The sequence below is a fragment of the Pristiophorus japonicus genome, chromosome 1 (genome assembly GCF_044704955.1).
Source record: "Pristiophorus japonicus isolate sPriJap1 chromosome 1, sPriJap1.hap1, whole genome shotgun sequence".
NCBI lineage: Eukaryota > Metazoa > Chordata > Chondrichthyes > Pristiophoridae > Pristiophorus > Pristiophorus japonicus.
Genome location: NC_091977.1, coordinates 192726797 through 192753360, shown reverse-complemented (window position 1 = coordinate 192753360; position 26564 = coordinate 192726797). Strand labels below are relative to the sequence as shown.

The 26564-nt window shown below is 40.4% G+C and overlaps 1 protein-coding gene across 10 annotated transcripts in view; it reads right to left on the bottom strand.

The window, feature by feature from the left end:
* LOC139267510 (transcription factor TFIIIB component B'' homolog) overlaps positions 1-26564 on the bottom strand; it is an 84638-nt gene that overhangs the window by 17925 nt on the left and 40149 nt on the right. For 6 of the 10 annotated variants that reach the window (XM_070885910.1, XM_070885909.1, XM_070885915.1 and 3 more), the window contains exons 14-27: positions 23790-23890; positions 23001-23358; positions 19321-19541; positions 16147-16552; positions 12976-13134; positions 11776-11812; positions 9408-9693; positions 8656-8855; positions 7883-8096; positions 6785-6968; positions 6112-6178; positions 4764-4950; positions 2983-3250; positions 2148-2190 (exon numbers count right to left, since the gene is read on the bottom strand). In XM_070885910.1, coding sequence (XP_070742011.1) covers positions 2148-2190; positions 2983-3250; positions 4764-4950; positions 6112-6178; positions 6785-6968; positions 7883-8096; positions 8656-8855; positions 9408-9693; positions 11776-11812; positions 12976-13134; positions 16147-16552; positions 19321-19541; positions 23001-23358; positions 23790-23890 — 2731 coding nt within the window. The remainder of the gene's footprint in view (positions 1-2147; positions 2191-2982; positions 3251-4763; positions 4951-6111; positions 6179-6784; positions 6969-7882; positions 8097-8655; positions 8856-9407; positions 9694-11775; positions 11813-12975; positions 13135-16146; positions 16553-19320; positions 19542-23000; positions 23359-23789; positions 23891-26564) is intronic. The other 4 variants (XM_070885914.1, XM_070885916.1, XM_070885917.1 and 1 more) reach the window with 4 other exon arrangements.

The window sequence follows — 26564 nt, the reverse complement described above, 5'->3', positions numbered from 1 at the left end:
AAAAGATGTCTGTGCATCTAAAAACGAGCGCAATTTGAAGAGCCTCCACAGACTACCGCAAACAGGCGGAAACTCACCATGCTCATTATTTCGATCTGGGGGCGTGACCAGTTTTGTGGGCAAGCCTGGCTTCCAGTACAGTAAGTTTTAAACCAGCATTCAAGATCGCGGAAACTCGATTTACACTTTATGTAACTCGTGTTTAGAATTTCGCGATCTTTTACGATGGTTTGACCGATTTCAACCGGGTTGCACTGATAACACTAGGCACTTGTATGTTGAATTTTGAAAGCATTTTAATTAATTAGAAGCTACTATGAACTCCAAACTCGGGACATTTTCTGTAAACATTTTACTTTTGAAATCAAGGCATCAATCTCAAATTCTGTTCTCTCCACCCGCAAAAATGCCGGTCGGGAATTCCATGAAAATACACACAAGTTTCATTGTACCCAAACAGTCCAATCTTCAGAAATACAACCCGAGCATGAAAATCTTAGGCACTTTTACGGTATGGGATTGACAGTAAATACATATTGGCCCGGAATTTGCAGTTGTAATGGTAAAACTGTCAGCATTCGCTGTCATTATTCTGTGACACTGACAGCAACTTCTGGCGCCCGAACACGCACAGTTAAACACAGAAATCCAGATGTTGCTGTCAGTGATTCCCCACTCCTTCACAGGGTGTGCTGTTGAAGTCCTTGCAGGTGGAAATCTTACAGATAACCTGAATTGACGTGAACTTCCACTCTTTATGATCTAATCTCACTGTAAAACCCTCTGAAAAAGTTAAGACTTGTTGAATGAGGTGTAACTGGACTTTTAGCAGTGTACTAAGTCATAATTACTGCAGAACAACCTCTCTGGCCCTGAAAAACTAATTTTATATTTGTGAAATGTTAAATTCCTCCATTATGATAAAAATTCCTATAGATTTTTTAAAATAATAAAAATATATATTGTTTAAAGTTTATGGTATTTTAGCTTCTACCTTAATCTCACATATATGTCCCAATTTTTATTTCGCTCTCTGTGAAATAATTAAAAAGTGAGGGATAATCAGTGCTTTTTACTTCCTGGTTTGCTGTCTGAGAGAATTCTTCAATGTGATTGGCTGCTTAGCCTGTTTGATATCATCAGTGTTGCTGGATGTCGGAGATCCCCTATAGATGGCGCCAGAATGAAACTAAAGTCGGGAAAGGTGAAATCCACACCACAGAGATTGCTAGATCTTTGTGGGCAGCTTCCTTAGAGGTCAGTGGCGAGAGCCTTCACTTCACCATTGATCGCAAAATACAGGTCATTAATTCAGTGTTTGCAATCTAATGTTAAATAAATAATTTACAGCGCAATTAAAACAGAGTAGTAGAGGAGTAATTAACTACGTATGCGCAAATGAAAATTGCTAATGCAATAATTAAAATAGGTTGACTTGAGACATTGCCGCAACATATAAAATGTAATAAAAAAACAAGTTATTGAGATCATGAATTAACACTTCTGTGCAGGATCCAATTTTTCTAATGTCAAAAAAAGCAAGCCTTTGGTCACGCATGGAAAAACATCTGTTACTGTTTTTAGATAATTGAATTCAAGTATAAAATGCTTGCAAATTGTTTTCAGTGTACCTTTCTCACCCATCTCCCAAATTAAATCCAGAGGATGGTGAGAGGAACCCTTTGACAAGTTTGATGGAAATTTGAAATATAAATTTATTACTTCGGTGAAACTTGGGGTAGATTTTGCCTGAATGTAAAGTTTCTGATTTAGCACCTTGATGTAAAATATCAATTGGGTGCAGTGCAGAAGAAAACTGTGTGGCGAGCATCCCACATTCTTAATAGAATCCACCTAATTTCCTTTCCATTAATCTTAACAGGTGCACAAATTATAAGATGGTTCAAACATTTTCCAAATTATTCAAGAAGTTTTTTTTTTAAAGAAATGGAATCTAGTCAAAATCTCATGAAAGTATTTGAGGATATTGAGAAGAAAGGTGAGTATTCACAGACATAGAGTCAGCCATAACATAATCCCTCCCCCTGCCATTTTCTAAAAACAGGAGGGAGAAATAAAAACATGGAAATTATTACTATTCCTGATGAGCATTCAGAAATACTGCCATTATGAAAAAATGCACTTACCATAATTACTTAATATACTAGTTGTTAAAGTTGCTGGACAGTCCTGTGCAAAAGACAACATAGAAGAATTACAGTACTCAATGATAGGAGCTGTTTGGGACACAAGATTCATATTATGCAACTGACATGTGTTGTAGCATTTGGCAACTTGTTGAAATGAACTTGTTATTTCGTGCTCATTAAGTCATCGCAAAATAGCACTGGAGAATCATAACTTTTCTTCGTCATGCCTAGCAGCAGATCAGGTATAGTGTGGGTTAAAGAATCTGGAACTTTCCACTAGAGTAATCGTTCTCCTTTACCAGTGCTCAAGTGGATAGTCCCTTCTTGGAATGTTATTACTGTGGAAGAAGAAACTCTAATTAATTGGACTCTTATTGCTCAAGTTAAAATTGCTGGGGCGTTAGAGTTGTAATGCTGAGCACTGAAGCATTAACTGTAAGTGCCAAAGAATGAAACACATTTAATTCCCTACACAGCTCAATCCCCTGATCTCTGGTACACCAAACTAGGGGCAGGGCTGGTGCTGAGCAGAGGCTGTGGTATCTCCCAAACAGTGGGGGAGGCGGAGGAGCCCAATTGGACAAGGTAATTCAACTTGGGTGGTGACTCATAGAAGTAGGTGTATGGGATGAGGCCAATTACACACACTCACAGCAGCAGAGGCACAAGTCTGGACAGACGTAAGAAGGAAAATAACTAATCAAGTAAAAAGCATGCTGGAATAAATTTGGCCAGGTACTTTACACATTGCTTCAATGAACTACAGTGTAGATCAAGTCTACCGTGCAAATCTTCAGTGTCAAAATATAAAACAATAGAAATAAAGACCTACCTCAAGTGAAGTACAGGTAGCTAAATTTGACTGAGTAATTTCTTCAGTTTGTAGAACATTTTCTCTGGATCCCTCATCAGTTGATGTAATTGTTGGACTCTTCTTTGCAGCAGAAGAATCTTGATTATCATTCAAACTGTGAGCTTTCCTTTTTCTATCCATTTGTCCAATATTCGACATTGACTTATTTAAGCTCCATTGTTGTTGTACACTTTTTATAAGTGACACTGATTCAGACACAGTGGGTGCCCCCGTTGATGGTTCAGAGCTGCATGCAGGAGCATAATAATTAAAATAAGATCTAGTTATTTAAATATGTATCTTTGGTGAACTGTTTGTGCTTCTCAAGGTAGGAAATATTAATGCTGAAGAATGGAACATTTCCTACTCTTACCGTCAGGGACCAGCATGAAGCACATGCAGCTCAGGTATAGTACCAGCAGGTGTAAAGTAAAGCTCCACTGCTCTGACACAAGATGCACCTTAGCTCTAACATCAGAGAGTGGCACGTATTGAACTAGTGTGAAGTTTTCCACTTCCCATACCAGACAGACAACCCTATGCCCACACTAAAGGGTCTGCAGATTTAGAACCAAAGATATTTACAGTGCAGATGGAAGTCAAATTCACTATACCTGTATGAGCTCTTTCCAAGAGCAATCCCAAACCAATCCCATTCCCCTGCATTCTCCCTCTAGCACTATATAGAACATATATATGGATAGTATTCTTCAATGGCCCCATGCACAATTGGAACAAGGTTGAGATTGCCCAAACTCATTTCACATAGGATATAGACAGCCGAGATGGCGAAGAAGCTTTCATCCCATCAGTCTCAGCTAGACGTAAACCCCAACACCAGAGGTAAGAGAGCAGTGTTCTTACCTAGGAGAGTCCAAGTATTCCAGTCTTTGGGGGCTACAAGGGTGCACATGGAACACCATGGGCCACATATAATAATAATGAATACTCACATTAATTTACACTGATCTTTGCTGCTGATACAGACAGATCTTGGTATTCAATTTTGGGACTTAACCACTAAGGAGGCAACAGCACCAAAAACAAAAACAGTCTTTTCCAAATCCCGAAATTCAAGAAATTCAAACATGACAAACCAACAAACAGGAATGTAAAGTGGAAGTAAAGTAGAGTTGTATAGTCTTTGTGAGTGAGATGGCCAGGGAGTATAGCCACATATATACACCCCAGTTCTAAGCTGCACCTTCTTCAATTAATAATGATAGTGTATTGAATCTAAAGAATGTCTCTAACCAAAGTCATCTTCAGTGTTGGTATAAGCATACTATTCCTTTAATCTATCTAGAAACAAAGATATGTATTTTATTCACTTTAAATCAGATAATTGAACAAATACTGTAACTAGTCCCTGGGATATTGTGACACAAGTTCTGTGATTAAACTATTTTTTTTAAACTGTGAAACCAAGTAAAGATAGCTATTGTTCTGGTCTCAAGACCCATATTGTGAGTTTTATATATTTCATCTTGTTCATTAAAGAAGGAGCTGAGCAGAGGGTGGGAGCATCGATACAGGGAGGGGTTACATTAGATCATAGGGTGATTAATCCGGCTCATTCTCACACTACTATCCCATAAGTATCTACTGATTATCTTTTACAGAAATGCCCCACATTTTATGATTTTTGTGTGTACTGTATTTAAATAATTTTGTCCTCAGTGTTACTTCACTTCAAATTCAATTCTACTGTAAGTTCAAGTTAGGTCTCAAATTGAACATCCTGAAAATATAGGACTTACTTCGCAGGCTTCGCAACTTCAACACTTCCCACTGATAGAACTGGCTCAGCAGCTATCAAGGTGTCTTCTGAAACAGGGATGAAGGAAGCAGAAGATGCATTGTACTCTGTTAAGGAGGAGGCTGGGATCTCAACTAAGGTTAATATGAATGTCTCTTCTTTCGGGCTTCCAATCGCCATAACATGCTCTAAAACAAAAGCACAAACATAACCACAGAGGATTTAAATTCAAAGTGAAACACAACTGAAGCCATGCAGTCATTTAGAATTGGCCTATTTACAGTTTTTCAAAAGGGGTCACAAGACACACATTACTGGCAGAGTGAGGTACAGTCACAAAGCTACACAGCTGTCGTTCCATCCAAGCTTGATCCACAGAGAAAATAATAAAATCTCACTGTTCGCCATTCTGAATCACTTAAGGATCACCATGAGTATCTGTTTGAAAACATAGGCTGCCTAAGACTTAATACAAGACAATTATCTACCAAATTGCACAAATTAGTTCATCCATCAGACCCTTACTATTTTTTCCTGTTTCGATTGCTGAACAATTTTAATATTAAACATGGAGGACAGCTAGGGACAAGCTTGGAATGATTACTGGGCCTAAAATTGAGCGAATTAACAACATTTCTAAAGCTTCAGTGAGTAACACATTTATTAATATATTAATTCATCTTCTTCATAAAGTCTGGGTCAGTAAGTGCTTCAAACCAGTACTCTAATGATGTCATCAGCACATGCCATCTAAAACACATTAAGGAGAAAATCATGGAATCTAAATTCCCAGTATGTGCTCCCAATGAGTGAAGCTCCATGCTTGGAGCATGGTTTCGTAAAATTACTCCTAAATTAGCAGGAAGAAAAGACAAAACAGAATACAAAATAATTACGGACGAGGAATGCCACTCAGTTCATCCATTCAGAATGACTAACGGCCCAGATTTTGCGGTGGGTATGACGGCATACTCTCATACCGCCTTTGAAATATACCGCAAGTTCAGGAGCTAAATCCCGTTGGTGACTCCAGTTCCACACCAACATGGCTGACTCTTAACTTCCCTCTGAAGTGGCCTAGCAAGCCACTCAGTTGTAATAAACCGTGACAAACACTGACCGCAGCAGTTCAAGAAAGCATCCGTCCACCTCCTTGTCAGGGTAACTAGTGATGGACAATAAATACCAGCCTTGCCAGCAACACCCACATCCCAAGAATGTTTTTTTTAAAACCAATATTGCTTGCAACTCACCCCCAGTTAAATATTTGTACTTAAATATGGAACTAACAGTAAACTTACTAGGGTGGGAAAGGGAAATCACTTTTTTAAAACTTCCATCAAACTTACCCAAGTTTTCTTCAGGTGTGTTCAACGTCTCCTGGTGTTCCACATTTTGAGCTTCTATGACATCAATCTGTAAGAGTCAGATTTTCATGCAAGTTTCCGACCAAATGAAAGAGTTTACTTTTGTAACTTTTCATGGTACATGTTAACTGTAGACAACAAAATATATTTCTTCTTTTTTTTGACAACTTAACCAAGTGGTGATGGAAAGCTGGATAATCTAAGCAATATCCTGTCATTGTTGCTCAGCACAAAAACAAAGATCTACAATGAGGGTTCTATTTTTCATCAGGTCAACACAAACTTTTTCAATTTGCATTGAAGTGCTGACAGTGTCACACTGCAGGTTCCTCTCCATTGGAAACTAGATGTCGTTTCCTAAACTTTTCTCACTTCTAACTTCACCAAGCAGTGGCAGACTTTTAATCTTCACATAGGTCACCAATCTTCATTCATTCGTCCAAACACTGGGCTTAAACTTTTTTCCAGAGGACTGAGGTGAGCAACCTCTTCGCAATTTTTAAAAAATGTACAAAAGTTTCCTTTTTACAACATAGCGTGATTTATAAGATAGCAAGTATAACAATGGTCACTGTTTTTAACCTACTGTAATGATTAGCAAAACTGATTTTCAAATGGATCAAAAGTTTATTTTGCAAAACATAATATTGCTTACCTTTTGGGAGTAACCAAAATATGTAACTTCTGCAGTTGTTTCTGGAGCCTCTACAGGCAGCCCTGCATCAGTGGTCTGACATGGGGTAAATGTAGATTGCGTGAAGCATGCACCCGAGGAAAGTCCCGCTTGTGCTTCCTGACTTTGATTTGTTGTCTGTAGTTGATCATGTGCTGGAGACAATCTGAAGAAAAGTTTGACATCAGTACGAACAACCAAGACTATCTACGGCCCAGAAATTGCGATGGGAGGTTTCCTGCGGGCGGATGCCTCCGACCGAATTTTTTTTAACAAAAGTACCTGGTAGTCTCGGAGGAACGTAGACTTGCGCTCCGAAGCCTCCATTCACAGTCCAGCGTAGGGGCCCACGTATTCCATTAGCGCATTTGCAGCCTGGGATCACGTGGGCCGGACCGACCAATTAAAATGGTGTAAACCCCTTTCACAGTAATGCTAATCTCCGTTTGTATGGAAATCACTATTTCTATGAATGAGGATAGCCCAAAAACACAAACATTTAAAATAAGAAAAACACTTTGCATATTTAAAATTAATTGATATTGAATTTAATTAAATGTTTTAAACAAAAAAAGATTTTTTTTTTTTACTATGTTTTAATAGGGGTAAAAATAAAAAAAACCTTAAATGAACAGGGTTTTTAAATATAAAAATTATTGAGAACATTTAATTTTTCTATCTTTTAAAACTCTTACGCTGGTAAAAGCAGGCCATATGCCTGCTTTTACCAGGCATAAGATTTTGAAGGGCCTTCGCTGGGAAGGAGATGGGCAAATAGCCCAAATCTCTGCCTACGAATGTCCTTCTCCCGGGGTTGCATTGGAACTGTCAAAAGACATTTTGACAGTTCACAAGTGCCGGTTCTCGCCGCATGCACATCGCGTGCCAAAAACCGGCACTTGCAGGACCTCATCAGGCGGGTGCGCACATCGTACACACCCGGAGGGGCCATTATTTCAGGGCCAATATGCATTTGTTTCCAACTGCAATACATTCTATTTCAGATTTGTAGTATTCTGCCCTGAAACAGGTGCCAAAACAACACAACTAAATAACTGTTACAAGATTATCCTCCTTTACCTTTCATCCAGATGCTCAGTCCCAACATCCAGATGCTCAGTCCTACTCATTTGCTCTTTATTTCCCACATATTTGTCTTGTTCATCAGGTATTGATACCTTATCATTTGGTTGTTCAGCTGGAACCTGCTCCATGGTTATGTTTTGTTTATCACCTCCTGCTGTGACCAGGTGAAGCTGCAAGGAGTCATCAAGATTCATCTCTGTTTTATTACCTACAAACAAAATCACCAACGTTATCTTTTCCCTGTACCAACATTTTCTACACTAAAAATAGGGCCAGCAGTATTATAAAGCGTTATTTACCAGCAGTAAAAATTATGTACTTAAAGCACTGAGTTTATCATTGCTGCAAGGACTTGGAAAATGCAATGCATCAGTTACTTCTAAATTTAAAACCAATCATTTCAAGTTTTAATTTCCTTAGTGAATTGCTTTGCATCACAAATAAAATCTACAATTATAAGCAAATAACACTCACTTAAAGAAAACTTGCTAACAACAGTATCAGGAATACACCTTGTACTTGAAAGATAATTTATCAATGCAGTCAGTCAGTCACTCCGCAACACATGTTTTTAAATGTTAATTTACACTTCACCAAATTCACCCACACACACATGTACAGATGCAATCGTAAACACCATCGGCTGCAAAGGACCAATGATGCCCCAGACTATCACGTTTCTAGTTAACTTTAATATAAAGAACTATTTTTTTTATTTTAAAGAAACGGTTTCTTTAATCAATGTATGCTCAGTACATTTTGCTTACCATGGTTTGCCTTCTGCAATATTGTTCCAGATGGTTCTACAGAGCTCTGCATTTCTCTACTCTCTGCAATTGAACAAGACTTTTTCGCATGGCTTCTGGTAGTGGTTTTACCGAGGTTGGGTTTTGGTTTTAGAAACCTGCATCTTCTCATGGCTCTGTTTGCCTGTGAACCATCAGGCTCTTCAATGACTGAAGAGCTACTAATATGAAAGAAATGGATTCCTTTTAGTATCATCTCAGATGAAAATACATTTCAAGTTATCACCTAAAACTATTTTTGCACAATTTCCCTGCACTGAGAAATCTAAGTGATGGGTAAGGCCAAAACCCCAGAACATCAACAAGGTTGCAAAACAGGAGAAAGGATAAGGTAAATCAATAAGTTGTGATTATGTGATGCCCAGCTTGGGTTCTAAAAGCTTGTAGATTGGAGAAGAACGGAAAGAGTGATGGAAATAGGAGTTCAACAATTGAAGTCCTGGGAAAGAATAGGTTACTGCAGAAATAGATGGAAGACAGCGAGAATAACAACAGAAGAAGAGTCTGTAGGAAGGTACATTAGAAACTTCGGAACAGCACAAGATAGGTTACATCATTTCAGATTCACTATTAAATCAAGAATGAGGTACTGACATGGCAGTATATTAAATCTTTTTATATCACTCATTTATAGATTGGAGTATATGAAAAGCACTGAACAATTTATGGAACAAGTAATTTATCCTTCGCTAGTACAATATTAGAGACCTTACCTAAAGCTAGCATTGCTAGAATCTTCTTTTGGATGGGACGGTTCTTGTAAGTCCAGCCCATCCTGGAGATCCTTCTTTGTTGGAACACTCTGCTCATCAAGTCTGCTAGATTCAGTGTGCACATCACTCACATTGGGCACAGTATCACACACTACCATCTGCAAGGATGAAGGATCACTGCGAAGGACAGATTCTTGCTCAAAGTTCTTCTGATCTACACAGCTTACATTTGTGTATGCAGCATCCTGTAAACCATCACCAGGCTCTGCATTGCAGTGGTCCTCTTCTAAAGGGGCAACATAGAGGTTTAAAATTAACATAGCTATAGGCAAAGAACTGCTGTTTGTTCTGTGTAGCAACATTGGCCAGAATTTCACCTACATCAGCGGGTCCGTTGCGGTCGGCATGGCGGGTCGCAACCCTGATGCTAGCTCCATCCCGCTGCTGAAAATGAACTTACGTTAATAAGGCCTATTAAGCCCGTCCAGAACGTTACCCGGCCCAATTAAATGGAGCAGGTCTAGTGACGTCAATCAGGACACGTTTTCAGCCGGGATCTTTAAAAGGGACCATAGCCACGTTAGATTTGACGATTAATCTAACATAGTGCCGTCAATGTATTACAGCAGTGGAGTGCTGCAAACACTGCCAATGACTGCACAAAGGCAGAGGGCTGCACCCCGGCTTCCCCATGACATCCTCCATATGCTTATGAAGGGAGTCCGAGCACACAGGGAGGTGCTCTTCCCTTCCGATGGGCGGAAGAGAACTCCCCAGGAGACCAAAACAGCCTGGTTGTAGATTGCAGAGGAGGCCACAAGCAGGGATCTGTTCAGGAGAACCTTGGTGCAGTGCCTTAAACATTTCAATGATCTTATTAGTGTAGGAAACGTTAGTACAAAGTCACACTCAACATCATCCTGTTGTGCCTCTCATCACATTCCCATCACTCTGCCTTCCCAACCCTACTCCTGCACATCCTTACTCACACCAACATATCTTGCACCTGTCCACCCATCCCTCTCTCTCTGCATTATCACATCCCCATTTCACTAGCCACCCCTCATACTCACCCTCATCCTAGTGCAATCATACCAACTAACACACAAGGGTAGCCACTTGGGTAGTTTATCCAATGTTCATGTAATATTTCTGTTCATGTGGTGTCAAACATAAAAATCTTTATTTTCAACACTTCTTGGACAGATGTGTGCGCACTTTTGGAAGTGGTTTAGTGAGTTGCAGTGAATGGTGAGACATACAGTAGCACCCGCATCCCCACCCCCGCCGCGCACAATGGTGATCAGTGTTCAAATCCACACAGAAACTTAGAAATTCCATCTCACCTTGACCCTTCTCCTGAGTATCAACACAGTAAATTAAATGAAAGCTTTTCAATTACAACTACAGTCACTGCAACTTCTGTACTACTTGTACTCTCACCTCCAGCGCAACTTTATTTCATCAATTACACTGTTTACAGTAGTGTGGACATTGTATAAACCAGAGAAGTATTATTTTTGCAACAAGTGAACAGAAGTAACCAGGACAGAGTGAATTAGGAAGTTTTATTTTTGGTTTAATTTAAAAGGGGAAAAAAAACTGAGGAAAAAAAACAAAAAAAAAGTTCAATCCCCAGCCTCAGAACCAAGTGCTTTAAAGATTATTCTCCTCAGAACAGATATCATTGTTTGGCGAGGTTATGGTCTTAACTATTGTAAAGGATAGTTAATATATAGACTACCTCACCCTCGTCCATAACTATTCTGTTGTCAACATTTTGGCCATGGTACAAGGTCAGTTGTTGAATGAGGCAGCTTGCTGAGGTCAACAGTCACCTGATACTGAAGCGCCAGAACAGAGAATGGACAATAATCTTGTACTGTAGATGAATGCACGAACATTCTTAACATAGATTCATGAACATCACTACTACAATAGCAGCACCCTAGTAGCTAACCAACATCAGTCCTGGTGGTGGTTTCGGAGCAGGCCACAACGGCAGATGGTGTAGGATACTTTCAAGCAGAGAAAGTAGATGTGGGCAGCTAGAGGGCAAAAAATATGAAGCACAGATCGAGTTTGAAATGGGTTACGAATTCCAATATTAAATAGACAAAGGATAGAAACAGATTTATATGTTCAGAGATTTGGTTATAATGGCACGAGTTAGATGTACCAGAGGGGATTCTCAATTTTATTTTAAGCAGGTCAATTAAGAGTTCAATATCTGTGCTACTGATGTGAATTCAACTGCTCTACCGTATTTTATTTAAGTAATGACTCAGGAATGCCTGGATATCTTTATGACATTATATAATATATGTTGGAAAAAACAATGCTCAAAATCAGTCAGTACTTTTCTTACCTTGAACTGTATCTTCACTTGAAATTTCAATAACTTCCTGTAAACAGATAAATGTCAACGTTCATTGCTCTGGTAAATAAACATTAATTTTAAAAGATCAATTCAACATAAAGTAATTGATCAGGTAACTATATTATGGGGGAGAAATTGGCCAGCCTTGCGGACATTTTTTCGACGATATTTCGCCTTTTTTTGCCGGTATAAGGTACTCACCTAAATTGACCAAAGTTAACGAATGGCGGTGTTGAAATATCGCCACAAAGCGGAGCGACGACGTGCAACGCCAAAAAAAAACACACCGCTTAAAATTGGCCGTTCGGCAAACCCGTGCTCAGGGTGAAAAAAAAAAGCCTGAGAAAAGCCTGCATTGAAGCCCCAGAAACAGCGGTAGGTATGAAGACCCACAAAAAAGGTAAGTTGAAGTTTTTATTTTTTAATTCTTTTTCAGCGATTCATTAGTTAAGTGTATAGTGAATGTTTTCTGATTTTTTTTTATTTTTATAATTTTTGGGGTGTTTTCTTCTCTCCCAGGACCTGTATTTTTGGCGGTGATAGGCCTCGGGATAAAGTTGGTGAGGACCACGATTTATACCGCAAATCCTCATGCAATGCTAATTTTTACCGTCGGGCACATTCTTTTGCCAATTTTACCCCCTTAAAAAATGGAGACGTTTTTAGTGGTATTTTTTCCATAAAATGACGGCAAAAAAAACGCTATCACCAAAAACTGAATTTCTAGCCCATGGAGTTGTAAAGTACCTGATTTTTACAGTGTAGACTGTAAGATAGATTACATTTGTGCATAGTGCAGAATGTAACTAATGCCATTAGGGCCAATATAGACAAATATAATTTTAAATTGTCAATACACCAATATTCACCAACTAACATTTATATACATATCTTGAAGATTTCTAAAACATCAAACTTTAACCACATATATGCATTTGTGCCTTCAATTTTAACAAAAATATGGAACACACTAAACATCAAAATACAGTACTGATTATCCCGACATTCAATAATCAATGTTCTAAATCAAGTTTTATTTTGCTTTCCTATGAATTATTTAGTCAAGACCACAGTTGGCAAAGATACTCTTATATTATTTAAATCTCAACTCTTTATTCTATTTTTTTTAAATTATAATAAAAGGTCCTGATGCAAACAGTTGTGGAAACAACAGACTTAACAACTTACAACAAAAAGTTCGATCTGATCAGCAGTTGTTAGGTGGTAATCTTCTTCTGGAACTAAGGTGCATGACTGACTGGGGTCACTTTTATCAGGTAACTCAGAGAGTGACTGTTCAGTTTCACTATCATAGTTCTTGTCTGAGACATTAACTGCTATTTCAAGCTGTGTGTGATAAATGGGAGTGATAAGGTATAAAAAAACTTTCCAAACAAAACACATTTTTAAAGCTGCATTACTCGTTCAGAGTCAAGTTTTAGTCCAGTGTACAACACCATCCATTTTAGTCTCAGCTTTCTTTGAATATCAACTCACTGCCATCAAGGAATGCAGATTTGTGGGAAAAACAGAATGCAAAATTATATGGTGATTAAAAATAAGTGAACCAATAAAACAAAATCAAATTATAAAAATAAATGTTTAATTCCATGAATTATTTTAGTTAAAAGAGTAAAAACTTCCTGCATAATTGCAAAGAAGTCAAGCAATTCTTAGGGAACTCATGCACCAATGTGATGGTGCTTAGAGCGGTAAGATGTGAACTCATGGCCATCGTTCCATATGGCAAGTTCCCACTTTCAGCAGTACCAACAGAGGATAGCTTGAAATGAAGGGCATGGTGCTTTCCCAAGCCAAGATTAGGAAGGGGGGGGTGGGGGAGAAAGAAAGGAAATTTTAAAAGCAGGACAGAACAGGAAAAAAAGCAAGTTTAACATGTGTAATTATAGACTTAGGGCTAGAATTTCCATTGCTTCACTGCCTGGTTTCTCAGCGGTATTGGCCATTTTGGGCGAGAACCGGGTTGGCGAAATTTTCCACAGCTGAGTTCTGCTGGCAGTTTCAAAGTACCGCTGGGGAGCAGACCACCGGCATGCACCGTCCATAGACCGCCATTGCCCGACTTTTGGCTCAGTGGTGACCCGTAGATAAGTTGAAAAAAAAACGGCCACGATAATCAAAGTAAGTAGCCCTGCAAAAAAAAAGTAATTGGTTTTTTACTAATTATTTTATAATTCTCTTGCAGTGATTTAAGTGAAAAGGGTCCTGAGAATGTTTTTCTGATTTTTTATTTTATGTTTTTTGAAAAAATATTTTTTGTGTTTTTCTCCTAGGCCAACCTGCAGCCTCGGTGTAAATTTTTAGTAATTTAAGTAATTATCGCCTTTTTTTTTTTAAGAACCACCCAATCGGTCCAAGATTCCATTATTTCACTGGCCGGATTTTTTCTCTTTTTTTAAAAAAATTTTCGCTGGCTATAATTTTGGGAATCTTAGTAATATTTTGGGCGGCAATCCGGCGCTGGCGGATTGTTTGGAAATTCTAGCCCTTACAAACTAAAACTTATACACATATCTAAAAATACTTCTTCCCTCTCAGATTCAAGTTAAATTACAATTATCTCATAGGCATTCAACAAAATCTTGTTGACTGTGTGTACCGGGCAATAATAATTTAGAATGTAATTATTGCATCAGAAGCCCAGGCCAAGCAGATCCATGTATTTATTCACTTAACTGTGTGGTGACAAATGTTACTGTAAGATGGAAAGAAGTGAAGAGGTAATGATGAATTTGTAGAGCCACAGTTAAGAGCACTAGGTGCAGTTTTGGGTACACCATTATAGAGAGGACATTAAAACCATAGAGAGCGTACAGAATAGATTCACCAAGATGGCCAGGAATGAGAAACTAGAGTTATGAGGAGAGATGAGAAACTGGGGCTATTGATGATCTTTTCCTGCCTCTCAAGTTTGTATGTTCGGGTGTTTGAACCAGAGGAAGATACAGGGCTCTGGGGAGAGAGCTAGTTATGGATTGCTCTAGTCAACAGCTGGTATAGACATAATAGGCAAATAGCCTCCTTCTGTGCAGTAAATCTCTATGGTTCTATGGAAATAATATTCATCAGAACCCAGTTACTTCAACAAAGAACTTTGGTCATCACACAACGTCAGCAGATAAAAATTGAGAGAAATTCTAATTATCAGCTTGACATAAAAATTAAATTTATGCATAGAATTAAATAAATAAAGCAACAGCTATTGCAGTAAAAAAACCTTGGTAAAACCAGTGAATCAGAAACACAACACAAGTCAATGAGAGCCACGGCACAAGGAGTAAAGGGACCTTTGGAAACAAAATGTTCACATGACATACATTAACTTGTAAGTAAACATAGTTTTTCAATTCTTGACAAAAGATATGCAGTATATTGTAGCACCAATGAGCTTTGATTAAAACTACACAGTTTGATGTCCTCCAACTCTGCTAAGCCCCAATATCAATCATGCAGTTGCGTGGAAGCATCCATGAAGAACTTGGGCATCCCTTCAAGATCGAAAGGGGTGGAACAGTTAGGCTGCTGTTTTGAGGCTCATGGCTAGAAAGCGGTATTGGCTGAACTTCGGGAACAGCTCAATCATACACCCACTCAGCCACAAGAGCTACATGAAATGGTAAGATCTATATGGGGGGGGGGGTTGGAGAAAGAGAAAGACACATTTCATAGCAATTTTAAAACTCTCAATTAGTAGATAATATGCACTGAACATGGACAGTCATTTCAATTCACAAGTTCTCTGCCTCAGAGTCATGAATATACTTAAGATGGAGATAGACAGATTTTTGAAAGATAAGCGAATAAAGGGTTATGGGGAGCGGGCAGGGAAGCGGAGTTGAGGTCAGGATCAGATCAGCCATGGTCTTATTGAATGGCAGAGCAGGCTCGAGGGGCCAAACGGCCTACTCTTGCACCTATTTCTTATGTTCTTATGTAAGTGCCTATAAAATTAAGTTACCTACACATTTTGGAACAAGTTGTCAGCTATCAGTAGTTTCTTGTGAAATGAACTTGACCACAACAGAACTTGCTTGTGTAAGGAAAAAAAACATATTAATCTGTAACAAGCATAAATAAAAAGTTTGGACTAGAATTTAAGAAAAGACAGTCAAAAACATTACTACTGAAACAACAGAAACAGGTGGCAAACATGGTGGGTTATCAAGAGCTGATCGATACACCGAAAACACACATATTTACTAATCAACTATTTTTAACTGCACAATAACCATAATATTTATTTAAAATTAAAATAAACATGAGAATCTCAACACTTAGACTAAGGCATAGTTATCCGGATGTGTCAAACAGCAGATGTTCAAGTAGTTAGTGCTGTACCTCTTCCATGGTTTCCTCCACTTGGGTTTGAACAGGTTCAGGAGACCGTAGACTGATTGGCACAAAAGCCGGTGCTTTGTTGACCTCCTCAGGATTGATGGAATAGATGTCATCCTCTTCTTCTACTTCAGGTTCATCATCATCATCATCATCATCATCTTCCTGGGATGCTCTCAAGGTCACAAGTGTATTCTTTGTTGTTCCTTGACCTTTCCCAGAACTCTTAGTTTGTGTCTCCTTCTTACCCAAGCCTTTGCTGGTTTTGGGTTTAGCTTTTTGCGAGCGTACAGATCTAGTCCTGCCCTTGCCCTCATTTTCTCCCTCGGATAATAACGTAGTAGTAGTTGATGGTTTCTGTTCTGCTGGAGATTTATAAAATGCTGTAGGTTTGGGCTGTCTTCCAGACCTATAAAAGAAACAGTTTACTTTATTGTTTTGAGTAACAGTATCCAAGAAATATTTTAATACCATCAATTAACTGATGAGATCAAACAAAACTAGTTTCAGGCCAGGGACAGTGTGATATTTTAATTTACTCTTTCACTAACTCATTTTGCTTAATACATTCTAATTCCATTTATGCTGTGCTTTGAACAATGTGACTGAAGATGACATTCGTTACTGCATGTATTCACCAAAATGTTAGTTTCCCTTTATAGCAACCAAGCAGTATAATTGAATAAACCTTCTGTGCTCAAGGAGGAAGCCACTACGAGAATGGTGTACGAACGATATTCTCTTCTTTCTTTGATGAGGGACTGCATCACAAATGATAGGAACACTCTTGCACCTCAGTCAAGTAGCCAGTTTTCATGTCAATGTGCTATTCTACCATAGAGGCACCATCACCAAGCCAGATCTTGTGCTCAAATGGCTTTCTCCCACATGAGTTTAACACTTCCAGACATGGGCAATGGACATATTTTTAGGGGCTCGAAGGCCAATGGTAGCATTCCCACTGCCATTCCAGCTAAATAAGCTCAAACCAGGAACTGAACCAGACATCGGGCCCAAGTTTCGGGCCGCGCCGGACGCCCGTTTTTCGCGCCACAAAGTGCGCCTAAAAAAAAACTTACCTATTCTCCGGCTCCCTGCAGGTCCTCTGGAGCCGGGCGCGGCGCAGCACGAGCTGTAGGGGGCGGAGCCAGGTCCCTGCGCTGAAAACAGTGCCGGGACCTCTGCACATGCGCGCTACAATGGGCGTGCATGTGCAGTAGCTCCAGGCGCCCAAAACTGTGTGGGAGGGGCCCGAAGCACGCAGCCCCTAGCCCTGGCCGAATGGCCTCACTGGGGCTGCGTGCATAAGGCTCCTCCTACCCGACCGGACCCGACCTCTGCTTCCCCCCCGGCGACCCGACCTCCGCGCCGCCCCCCCCCCCCCCCCCGCGACTCTCTCTCTTCCCTGCCCCCCCCCGGACCTCCGCGACCACCCCCGCCCCCCCACCCCACCCCCACCCCCCACCCCACCCACCCACCCCCCCCACCCCACCCCCCCCACCCCACCCGACGCCACCTACCTGTAAATCCAGCCCGAAATCTTGGGCCCGGCCGTTCAGCCTCCTTCCCTCCCTCCCTCCATCCTCTCTCCCATCTCCCCCCCTCCTCTCCCCCCCTCCCCATCCCCATCCCTCCTATCCCCTCCCCCATCCCCCTCCTACTCCACCCTCCACCCACCCCACTTTTCCCTCCCCCCCCACCCCCTTCTCCTCACCCCCCTTCTTCCCCTCCCCTCGCTGTCAGAAACACAGACACTGACAGAGAGTGAGAGACACACACATACAGACAGACAGAGAGATAGAGACACTGACAGAGACACAATGGGGGGGGGGGGGGCATCCCAGCACGCTGTTGGAGGACTCCCGGTGCTGCAGTCGGTAAGTAGAAAATGTTTTATTTATTGATTTTAAAAAATATTTTTTTAATAAATTTTTTTTGATTGATTTATTGATGTATTTATCATTTATTATTGATGATGGCTCTTTATTTGTAGAACTGAAGTGTTTAATGTTTGTAAACTTCCCTTTAAACCCTAGCCCCCCCCTCACCCACCCCACCATTCCCTACGCCTAATTTGTAACCTACGCCTGATTTTCTAAAGTGTAGACAAGGTTTTTTCGAACGTACAAAAATCTTCACTTACTCCATTCTAAGTTAGTTTGGAGTAAGTTTTCACTGCCTAAACTTTGAAAACAGGTGTAAGTGGCCGGACACGCCCCCTTTTGAAAAAAAAATTCTGTTCCAAAGTGAAACTGTTCTAACTGACTAGAACTGGAGCAAACTAAATGTCGAGAATTCAAATTTCTAAGATACTCCGTTCTAAACCAGTTGCTCCAAAAAATCAGGAGCAACTCAGGCCGAAACTTGGCCCCATCATTCTTATCTATACGACTCAATGACAAATTACATGATATGCTTATTCATTGGGCTGGATTTTGATCAAAAACCACCACCACCGGATTACCATCCAAAAAACCGCTATGATTATTGAATTAAGATCGGCGGAAAATTAATCAAAAAATGGGAAAAAAATCCACACAGCAGAAAATTTAAAAAATCGGTGGTCCACGTGGATTCTCGGCGGAAAACGCGATCCTGGTCAAATTTAGTCAAATTTACTCCAAGGCTGCATTGGGCCTAGGGAGGGGGCAAAACACAAAAAACATTTTTCAAAAAAAAAACATCAGAAAACATTCACAAGACCTTTTCCAGTGAATCGCTGCAAAAGAATATTTTTTAAACTTTCACTTACCTTTTTTTGCAGGTTTTCATACCTACCGCCGATCGAAGGGCTGCTCTGGCTGGTTTCTTCTCAGCGTTTTTTTCCCCCTACGGATCACCGCCACCACCAAACTCGGGCGGAAGCGTTTTTTTCAATGTTGCATGCCGGCGGTCCACTCCCCAGCGGTATTTCGAAACCACCGGCCGAACACTTCGATGAAATTACCACCGGGTGGTTTTTCAACGAAAAAATGGAATACCGCCGAAAAACACGGTGGAAAAGCTGATCAAAATCCAGCCCATTGAGCAATAAGGCGTTCATTGGCCAAATACAACAGGCAGGGCTATAAATGACCTAGGTCACTCTGAGGCCTTAAATTCAAACTTTTCCTTTGCATATTCAAATGATACAAGACTGACTAAAACAGTACATTCTAAGATCCTTTGTCACAATACCTAGTTGGTTTGCTTATAATATTTTCCTGAATGGCACCCAACTTTAACTCCTCTTGTTCATCCCGACTGTCATACTCAGGCATTCTTTCTGATCGCTGCACTTTGTTAGAATCCCAGCTGCCTCTTCTCGATATTTCAGTATCCAAATCTGTAACACTTTGTCTCTCTGATTCCACAGAATCAGAGGACTCAAGGACAGCCTCTGGAGATTGCGTTTTTGACTGAAAACCAAAACACAAAACAAGGTTTTACAGTTAGACAAATGTACATGTTTGGAATCACATTAATAAATAGAAGAATGTTACTAGGAGAATAATATATTATCTAGTCCCACACACAGTAAAGAGATTCTCTATAAAACAGGAGACTCAGTGGGAGTAACTGAATTATTAAAATATTTATTTATTTTATTGCATTTTGACTTTAATCTATTTAATTTCAACTGTTGAACACGAGGAACTGTATAAACAGCTGATCTAAGATGGCAATAGCTTAATTAACTGATTATGTAAGTGCTAGTGGCCATTGGCTGCTGTGTAAATTAAGGCAGCATAAATTTGAGTTTACCAGCGAGAGATTATTCTAAGCAGCAGCAGTGACATACAGCAGGATAATGTAGAGTTCACCTCAGAGGGAGTTTAACATTGAGGTACAGTTGGCGAATTATAAGAGAGATTAAACCACTAAGTTGTAGTGTTTGATTTTCCTTAAACTTTTAAGGGAAAACAATACGAAGGAGGAGAAAAATAATTGAAGCCTGTACTGTGTGACACCTGCAGTGTAGGACACCCTGCATGCTTCCAGTGTCTTAGAACACCACACATGCAGGATACATCTCCAACCGATGATCTTTGACCTCAAAGCTTTCTGAGCTAGAGAAGCAGCTGAGGACACTCTGGCTCATATGGGAATCTGAAGTGTACCTGGACCGCATATTCCAGGTGATCGTCCAACTGGGAAAGTGAGTAAGGAAGGGAAGTCGGCGATCAGCCATCAGGATAGGAATAGGAGATACAGTACATAGATTCTGTAAGAGTGCTTAATTGGCAAGCAGGAATATCTGTGACAACTTAAGTTAAACTAAAATGATGAGAGATCATTTGGATAAGGGTACAGTGAACACGATATTAAAATGTTCTCGCAACACAAAAGTAGAAACTTGGCAAACAGCATGGAAAACTTCTGGAGGACATAGGCTGGTTTGCAAAATGTGCAGACAAATAGCACATGAAATTTAATGCCAAGAAATGTGAGGTATTGCATAAGAACATAAGAAATAGGAGCAGGAGTAGGCCACCTGGCCTCTCGAACCTGCTCCACCATTTAATATCATTGCTGATCTGATCATGGACTCAGCTCCACTTCCCTGCCCGCTCCCCATAACCCTTTATTCCCTTATCGCTCAAAAATCTGTCTATCTCCGCCTTAAATATATTCAATGACCCAGCCTCCACAGGCAGATAATTCCATAGATTTACAATGCTCAGAAGAAATTCCTCCTCGTCTCAGTTTTAAATGGGCGGCCCCTTATTTGGAGACTATGTCCCCTAATTTTAGTTTCCCTTATGAGTGGAAATATCCTCTCTCCATCTACCTTGTCGAGCCCCCTCATTATCTTATATGTTTCTATATGGTCACCTCTCATTCTTCTGAACTCCAATGAGTATAGACCCAACCTACTCAAGCCATCTTCATAAGTCAACCCCCTCATCATTGGAATCAACCGAGTGAACCTTCTCTGAACAGCCTCCAATGCAAGTATATCCCTCCTTAAATACGGAGACCAAAACTTTACGCAATACTCGAGGTGTGGCCTCACCAATACCCTATACAGTTGTAGCAGGACTTCTCTGCTTTTATACTCCATCCCCCTTGCAATAAAGGCCAACATTCCATTTGCCTTACCAATTATTTGCTGTACCTGATTAGTAACTTTTTGTGTTTCATGCACAAGGACCCCCAGGTCCCTCTTTGCAATTTTTCTCCATTTAAATTATAATTTGCTTTTCTATTTTTTCTGCCAAAGTGGATAACCTCACATTTTCCCACATTATACTCCATCTGCCAAATTTTTGCCCACTCACTTAGCCTGTCTATATCCCTTTGCAGATTTTTTGTGTCTTACTCACAATTTGCTTTCCCACCCATCTTTGTATCATCAGCAAACTTGGCTTCATTACACTCGGTCCCTTCATCCAAGTCATTAATATAGATTTGTAAATAGTTGAGGACCCAGCACCGATCCCTGCGGCACCCCACAAGTTACTGTTTGCCAACCGGAAAATGACCCATTTATCCCGACTCTCTGTTTTTTGTTAGTTAGCCAATCCTCTATCCATGCTAATCTATTACCCCCAGCCCTGTGAACTTTTACCTTGTGCAGTAACCTTTTATGTTGCACCTTATCGAACGCCTTCTGGAAATCCAAAGACACCACATCCACCCTGCTCGTTACATCCTCAAAGAACTCCAGCAAATTTGTCAAACATGATTTTCCTTTCATAAAACTCTGCTTGATTGAATTATGCTTTTCCAAATGTCTCACTGCTGCTTCCTGAATAATGGACTCCAGCATTTTCCCAACGACAGATATTAGGCTAACTGGTCTATAGTTTCCTGCTTTTTGTCTGCCTCCTTTTTTAAATAGGGGCGTTACATTTGCGGTTTTCCAATCCGCTGGGACCGCCCCAGAATCCAGAGAATTTTGGTAGATTACTACCAATGCTTCCACTATCTCTGCAGCCACTTCTTTTAAGACCCTAGAATGTAAGCCATCAGGTCCAGGGGACTTGTTCGCCTTTAGTTCCATTATTTTACTGAGTACTACTTCATTAGTGATAGTGATTATATTAAGTTCCTCCCTCCCGATAGCCCCTTGATTATCCACTATTGGGATTTTTTTGAGTGTCTTCTACATTGAAGACCGATACAAAATATCAATAGGTTCAACGTCTCTGCCATTTCCCTGTTCTCCATTATTAATTCCCCAGTCTCATCCTCCAGGGGACCAACATTTACTTTAGCCACTCTTTTCCTTTTTATGTACCTGTAGAAACTCTTACTATCTGTTTTTATATTTCGTGCTAGTTTACTTCCATAATCTATCTTCCCTCTCTATCATTTTTTTTGTCGTTCTTTGCTGGCTTTTAAAAGTTTCCCAATCCTCTGGCCTCCCGTTAGTCTTGGCCACATTATATGCCCTTGTTTTCAATTTGATACCATCCCTTATTTCCTTAGTTAGCCACGGATGGTTATCCCTTATCTTAGATTTTCCTTCTCATTGGGATATATTTTTGTTGAGAGTTATGAAATATCTCCTTAAATGTCTACCACTGCTCATCAACCAGCCCATACTTTAATCTATTTTCCTTTGGGAGGAAGACAGGGAATGCGAATATAAACTTAATGGAAAGTCACTGAAGTGTATGTAGGGACATAATCTCTTAAAAGTGCAAGTTTAGATAAAGCCATAAAAAGGCCAATAGTATTTTGGGTTTATGGAAAGGGGCATAGATTACAAGAGCAAAGAGGACATGATAAATTTGAGACTGCAATAGTTGGACCACATTTAGATTACTGCATTTAGTTTCAGGTGCCATTATAGAAGGAACATTAAAGCCAGACAGTGTACGGTGTAGATTCATCAAAATGAAACCAGGGATGAGAGACTCTAGATATACCGGAGATAATGGGGCTATTGATTCACTGGCTCCTCTTGATGGACCCTGCACTTCATGCTGCTGGATTGGTGTGTTATTCTGTATAATAGTATCTATAGTTCTCGCCTCTGCAGCAAAGTAAGCATCAGATCCAGTCTTCTCACTAGTTTCACTTGCTTTAGTAATGGGGATATTTGGACTGGGCTCTGTGACCTCTTTAGTGGCAATATTTTTCTCTTGTATTGCAACATCCTCTCTTTCATGTGTAGACACATCTTTCTTTACAATTGCTCTTCCTAGGTTTGGCTTGGGCTTCTGGAATCGGCTCCTTATTGATTGACCTGGTTTGCTTCTGGATTCCTCTGGTTTCTCCACAGACCTGAAGCAGAAACAAATATCAATATTTAAAATCCAAATTTGGCATCTTTAAACCATTTAACTCTCCGCTCATACTCTTCCTAGCCTTGGTGATTCAGCATTGCGGACCATGGTCCTAAATTAAGAACTCTTTAAAAAAAAAAGTATCTCTATCTTTATCAACCTTTGCAATTGTTCACTCTTAAATTAATTTACTCATAGCAGCCAAGAATAGTTCAGCAGTTGGCGCATGGTCATTTTATAAAGTATGCTATGGTGAGGAATTGAAGAATCGGAAGGCAAGTTATCACAAGCCACTCTCAAATCTACTTAGCAACCAATCATGCAGCAACACTGAAAACAATCTGGGAGCAGATCACCTGTCTGTCTGCCCAATGAATAGTGCACTCTACTGAGACAAGCCGGAAGAGGTAAGAAAATGCAATCTATTACCTTGATTCAGTGTCAGAATCTTGTGCTTTACTTGCTGATATCCCCTCAGCTGCGGCTTTATTAGCTTCTGTTGTTTCAGACATCGGTGCACTGCTGACATCCTACAAAAGTAAAACCAGTTAGATGTTATACAGGTGCAACGTCCCGAATCCGAAACTCTGAAAACCAGAATTGTGCAAAAACCGGACATTTTGCGCATAGCTGATGGAGTCGTCCCGAATCCGAAATTATTGTCTGAAAACCGGACATTTTTGAGGCAAAACCCAAAATCCGACACAGATTCAGTCGAGGATTCCTGATTTCAGACAAGAAAATCAAGTCTGAAATCCGTAAACCTCGACCGAATCCACGCCGGATTTTGCCTGATTTCAGATCTTGCTGAACATAAGAACATAAGAATTAGGAACAGGAGTAGGCCATCTAGCCCCTCAAGCCTGCTCCGCCATTCAATAAGATCATGGCTGATCTGGCCGTGGACTCAGCTCCACTTACCCACCCGCTCCCCGTAACCCTTAATTCCCTTATTGGTTAAAAATCTATCTATCTGTGACTTGAATACATTCAATGAGCTAGCCTCAACTGCTTCCTTGGGCAGAGAATTCCACAGATTCACAACCCTCTGGGAGAAGAAATTCCTTCTCAGTTCGGTTTTAAATTGGCTCCCCCATATTTTGAGGCTGTGCCCCCTAGTTCTAGTCTCCCCAACCAGTGGAAACAACCTCTCCGCCTCTATCTTGTCTATCGCTTTCATTATTTTAAATGTTTCTATAAGATCACCCCTCATCCTTCTGAACTCCAACGAGTAAAGACCCAGTCTACTCAATCTATCATCATAAGGTAACCCCCTCATCTCCGGAATCAGCCGAGTGAATCGTCTCTGTACCCCCTCCAAAGCCAGTATATCCTTCCTTAAGTAAGGTGACCAAAACTGCATGCAGTACTCCAGGTGCGGCCTCACCAATACCCTATGCAGCAGGACCTCCCTGCTTTTGTACTCCATCCCTCTCGCAATGAAGGCCAACATTCCATTCGCCTTCTTGATTACCTGCTGCACCTGAAAACTAACTTTTTGGGATTCATGCACAAGGACCCCCAGGTCCCTCTGCACCTCAGCATGTTGTAATTTCTCCCCATTCAAATAATATTCCCTTTTACTGTTTTTTTCCCCCAAGGTGGATGACCTCATACTTTCCGACATTGTATTCCATCTGCCAAACCTTAGCCCATTCGCTTAACCTATCTAAATCTCTTTGCAGCCTCTCTGTGTCCTCTACACAACCCACTTTCCCACTAATCTTTGTGTCATCTGCAAATTTTGTTACACTACACTCTGTCCCCTCTTCCAGGTCATCTATGTATATTGTAAACAGTTGTGGTCCCAGCACCGATCCCTGTGGCACACTACTCACCACCGATTTCCAACCCGAAAAGGACCCATTTATCCCTACTCTCTGCTTTCTGTTAGCCAGCCAATTCTCTATCCATGCTAATACATTTCCTCTGACTCCGCGTACCTCTATCTTCTGCAGTAACCTTTTGTGTGACACCTTATCGAATGCCTTTTGGAAATCTAAATACACCACATCCATCGGTACACCTCTATCCACCATGCTCGTTATATCCTCAAAGAATTCCAGTAAATTAGTTAAACATGATTTCCCCTTCATGAATCCATGCTGCGTCTGCTTGATTGCACTATTCCTATCCAGATGTCCCGCTATTTCTTCCTTAATTATAGTTTCAAGCATTTTCCCCACTACAGATGTTAAACTAACCGGCCTATAGTTACCTGCCTTTTGTCTGCCCCCTTTTTTAAACAGATGCGTTACATTAGCTGCTTTCCAATCCGCTGGTACCTCCCCAGAATCCAGAGAATTTTGGTAGATTATAACGAATGCATCTGCTATAACTTCCGCCATCTCTTTTAATACCCTGGGATGCATTTCATCAGGACCAGGGGACTTGTCTACCTTCAGTCCCATTAGCCTGTTCAGCACTACCCCCCTAGTGATAGTGATTGTCTCAAGGTCCTCCCTTCCCACATTCCTATGACCAGCAATTTTTGGCATGGTTTTTGTGTCTTCCACTGTGAAGACCGAAGCAAAATAATTGTTTAAAGTCTCAGCCATTTCCACATTTCCCATTATTAAATCCCCCTTCCCATCTTCTAAGGGACCAACATTTACTTTAGTCACTCTTTTCCGTTTTATATATCTGTAAAAGCTTTTACTATCTGTTTTTATGTTTTGCGCAAGTTTACCTTCGTAATCTATCTTTCCTTTCTTTATTGCTTTTTTAGTCATTCTTTGCTGTTGTTTAAAATGTTCCCAATCTTCTAGTTTCCCACTAACCTTGGCCACCTTATACGCATTGGTCTTTGATCTGATACTCTCCTTTATTTCCTTGGTTATCCACGGCTGGTTATCCCTTCTCTTACCACCCTTCTTTTTCACTGGAATATATTTTTGTTGCGCACTATGAAAGAGCTCCTTAAAAGTCCTCCACTGTGCCACCGTTTAGTCTGTGTTTCCAGTCTACTTTAGCCAACTCTGCCCTCATCCCCCTGTAGTCCCCTTTATTTAAGCATAGTACGCTCGTTTCTGACACAACTTCCTCACCCTCAATCTGTATTACAAATTCAACCATACTGTGATCACTCAATCCGAGAGGATCTTTTACTCGGAGATCGTTTATTTTTCCTGTCTCATTACACAGGACCAGATCTAAGATAGCTTGCTCCCTTGTAGGTTCTGTAACATACTGTTCTAAGAAACA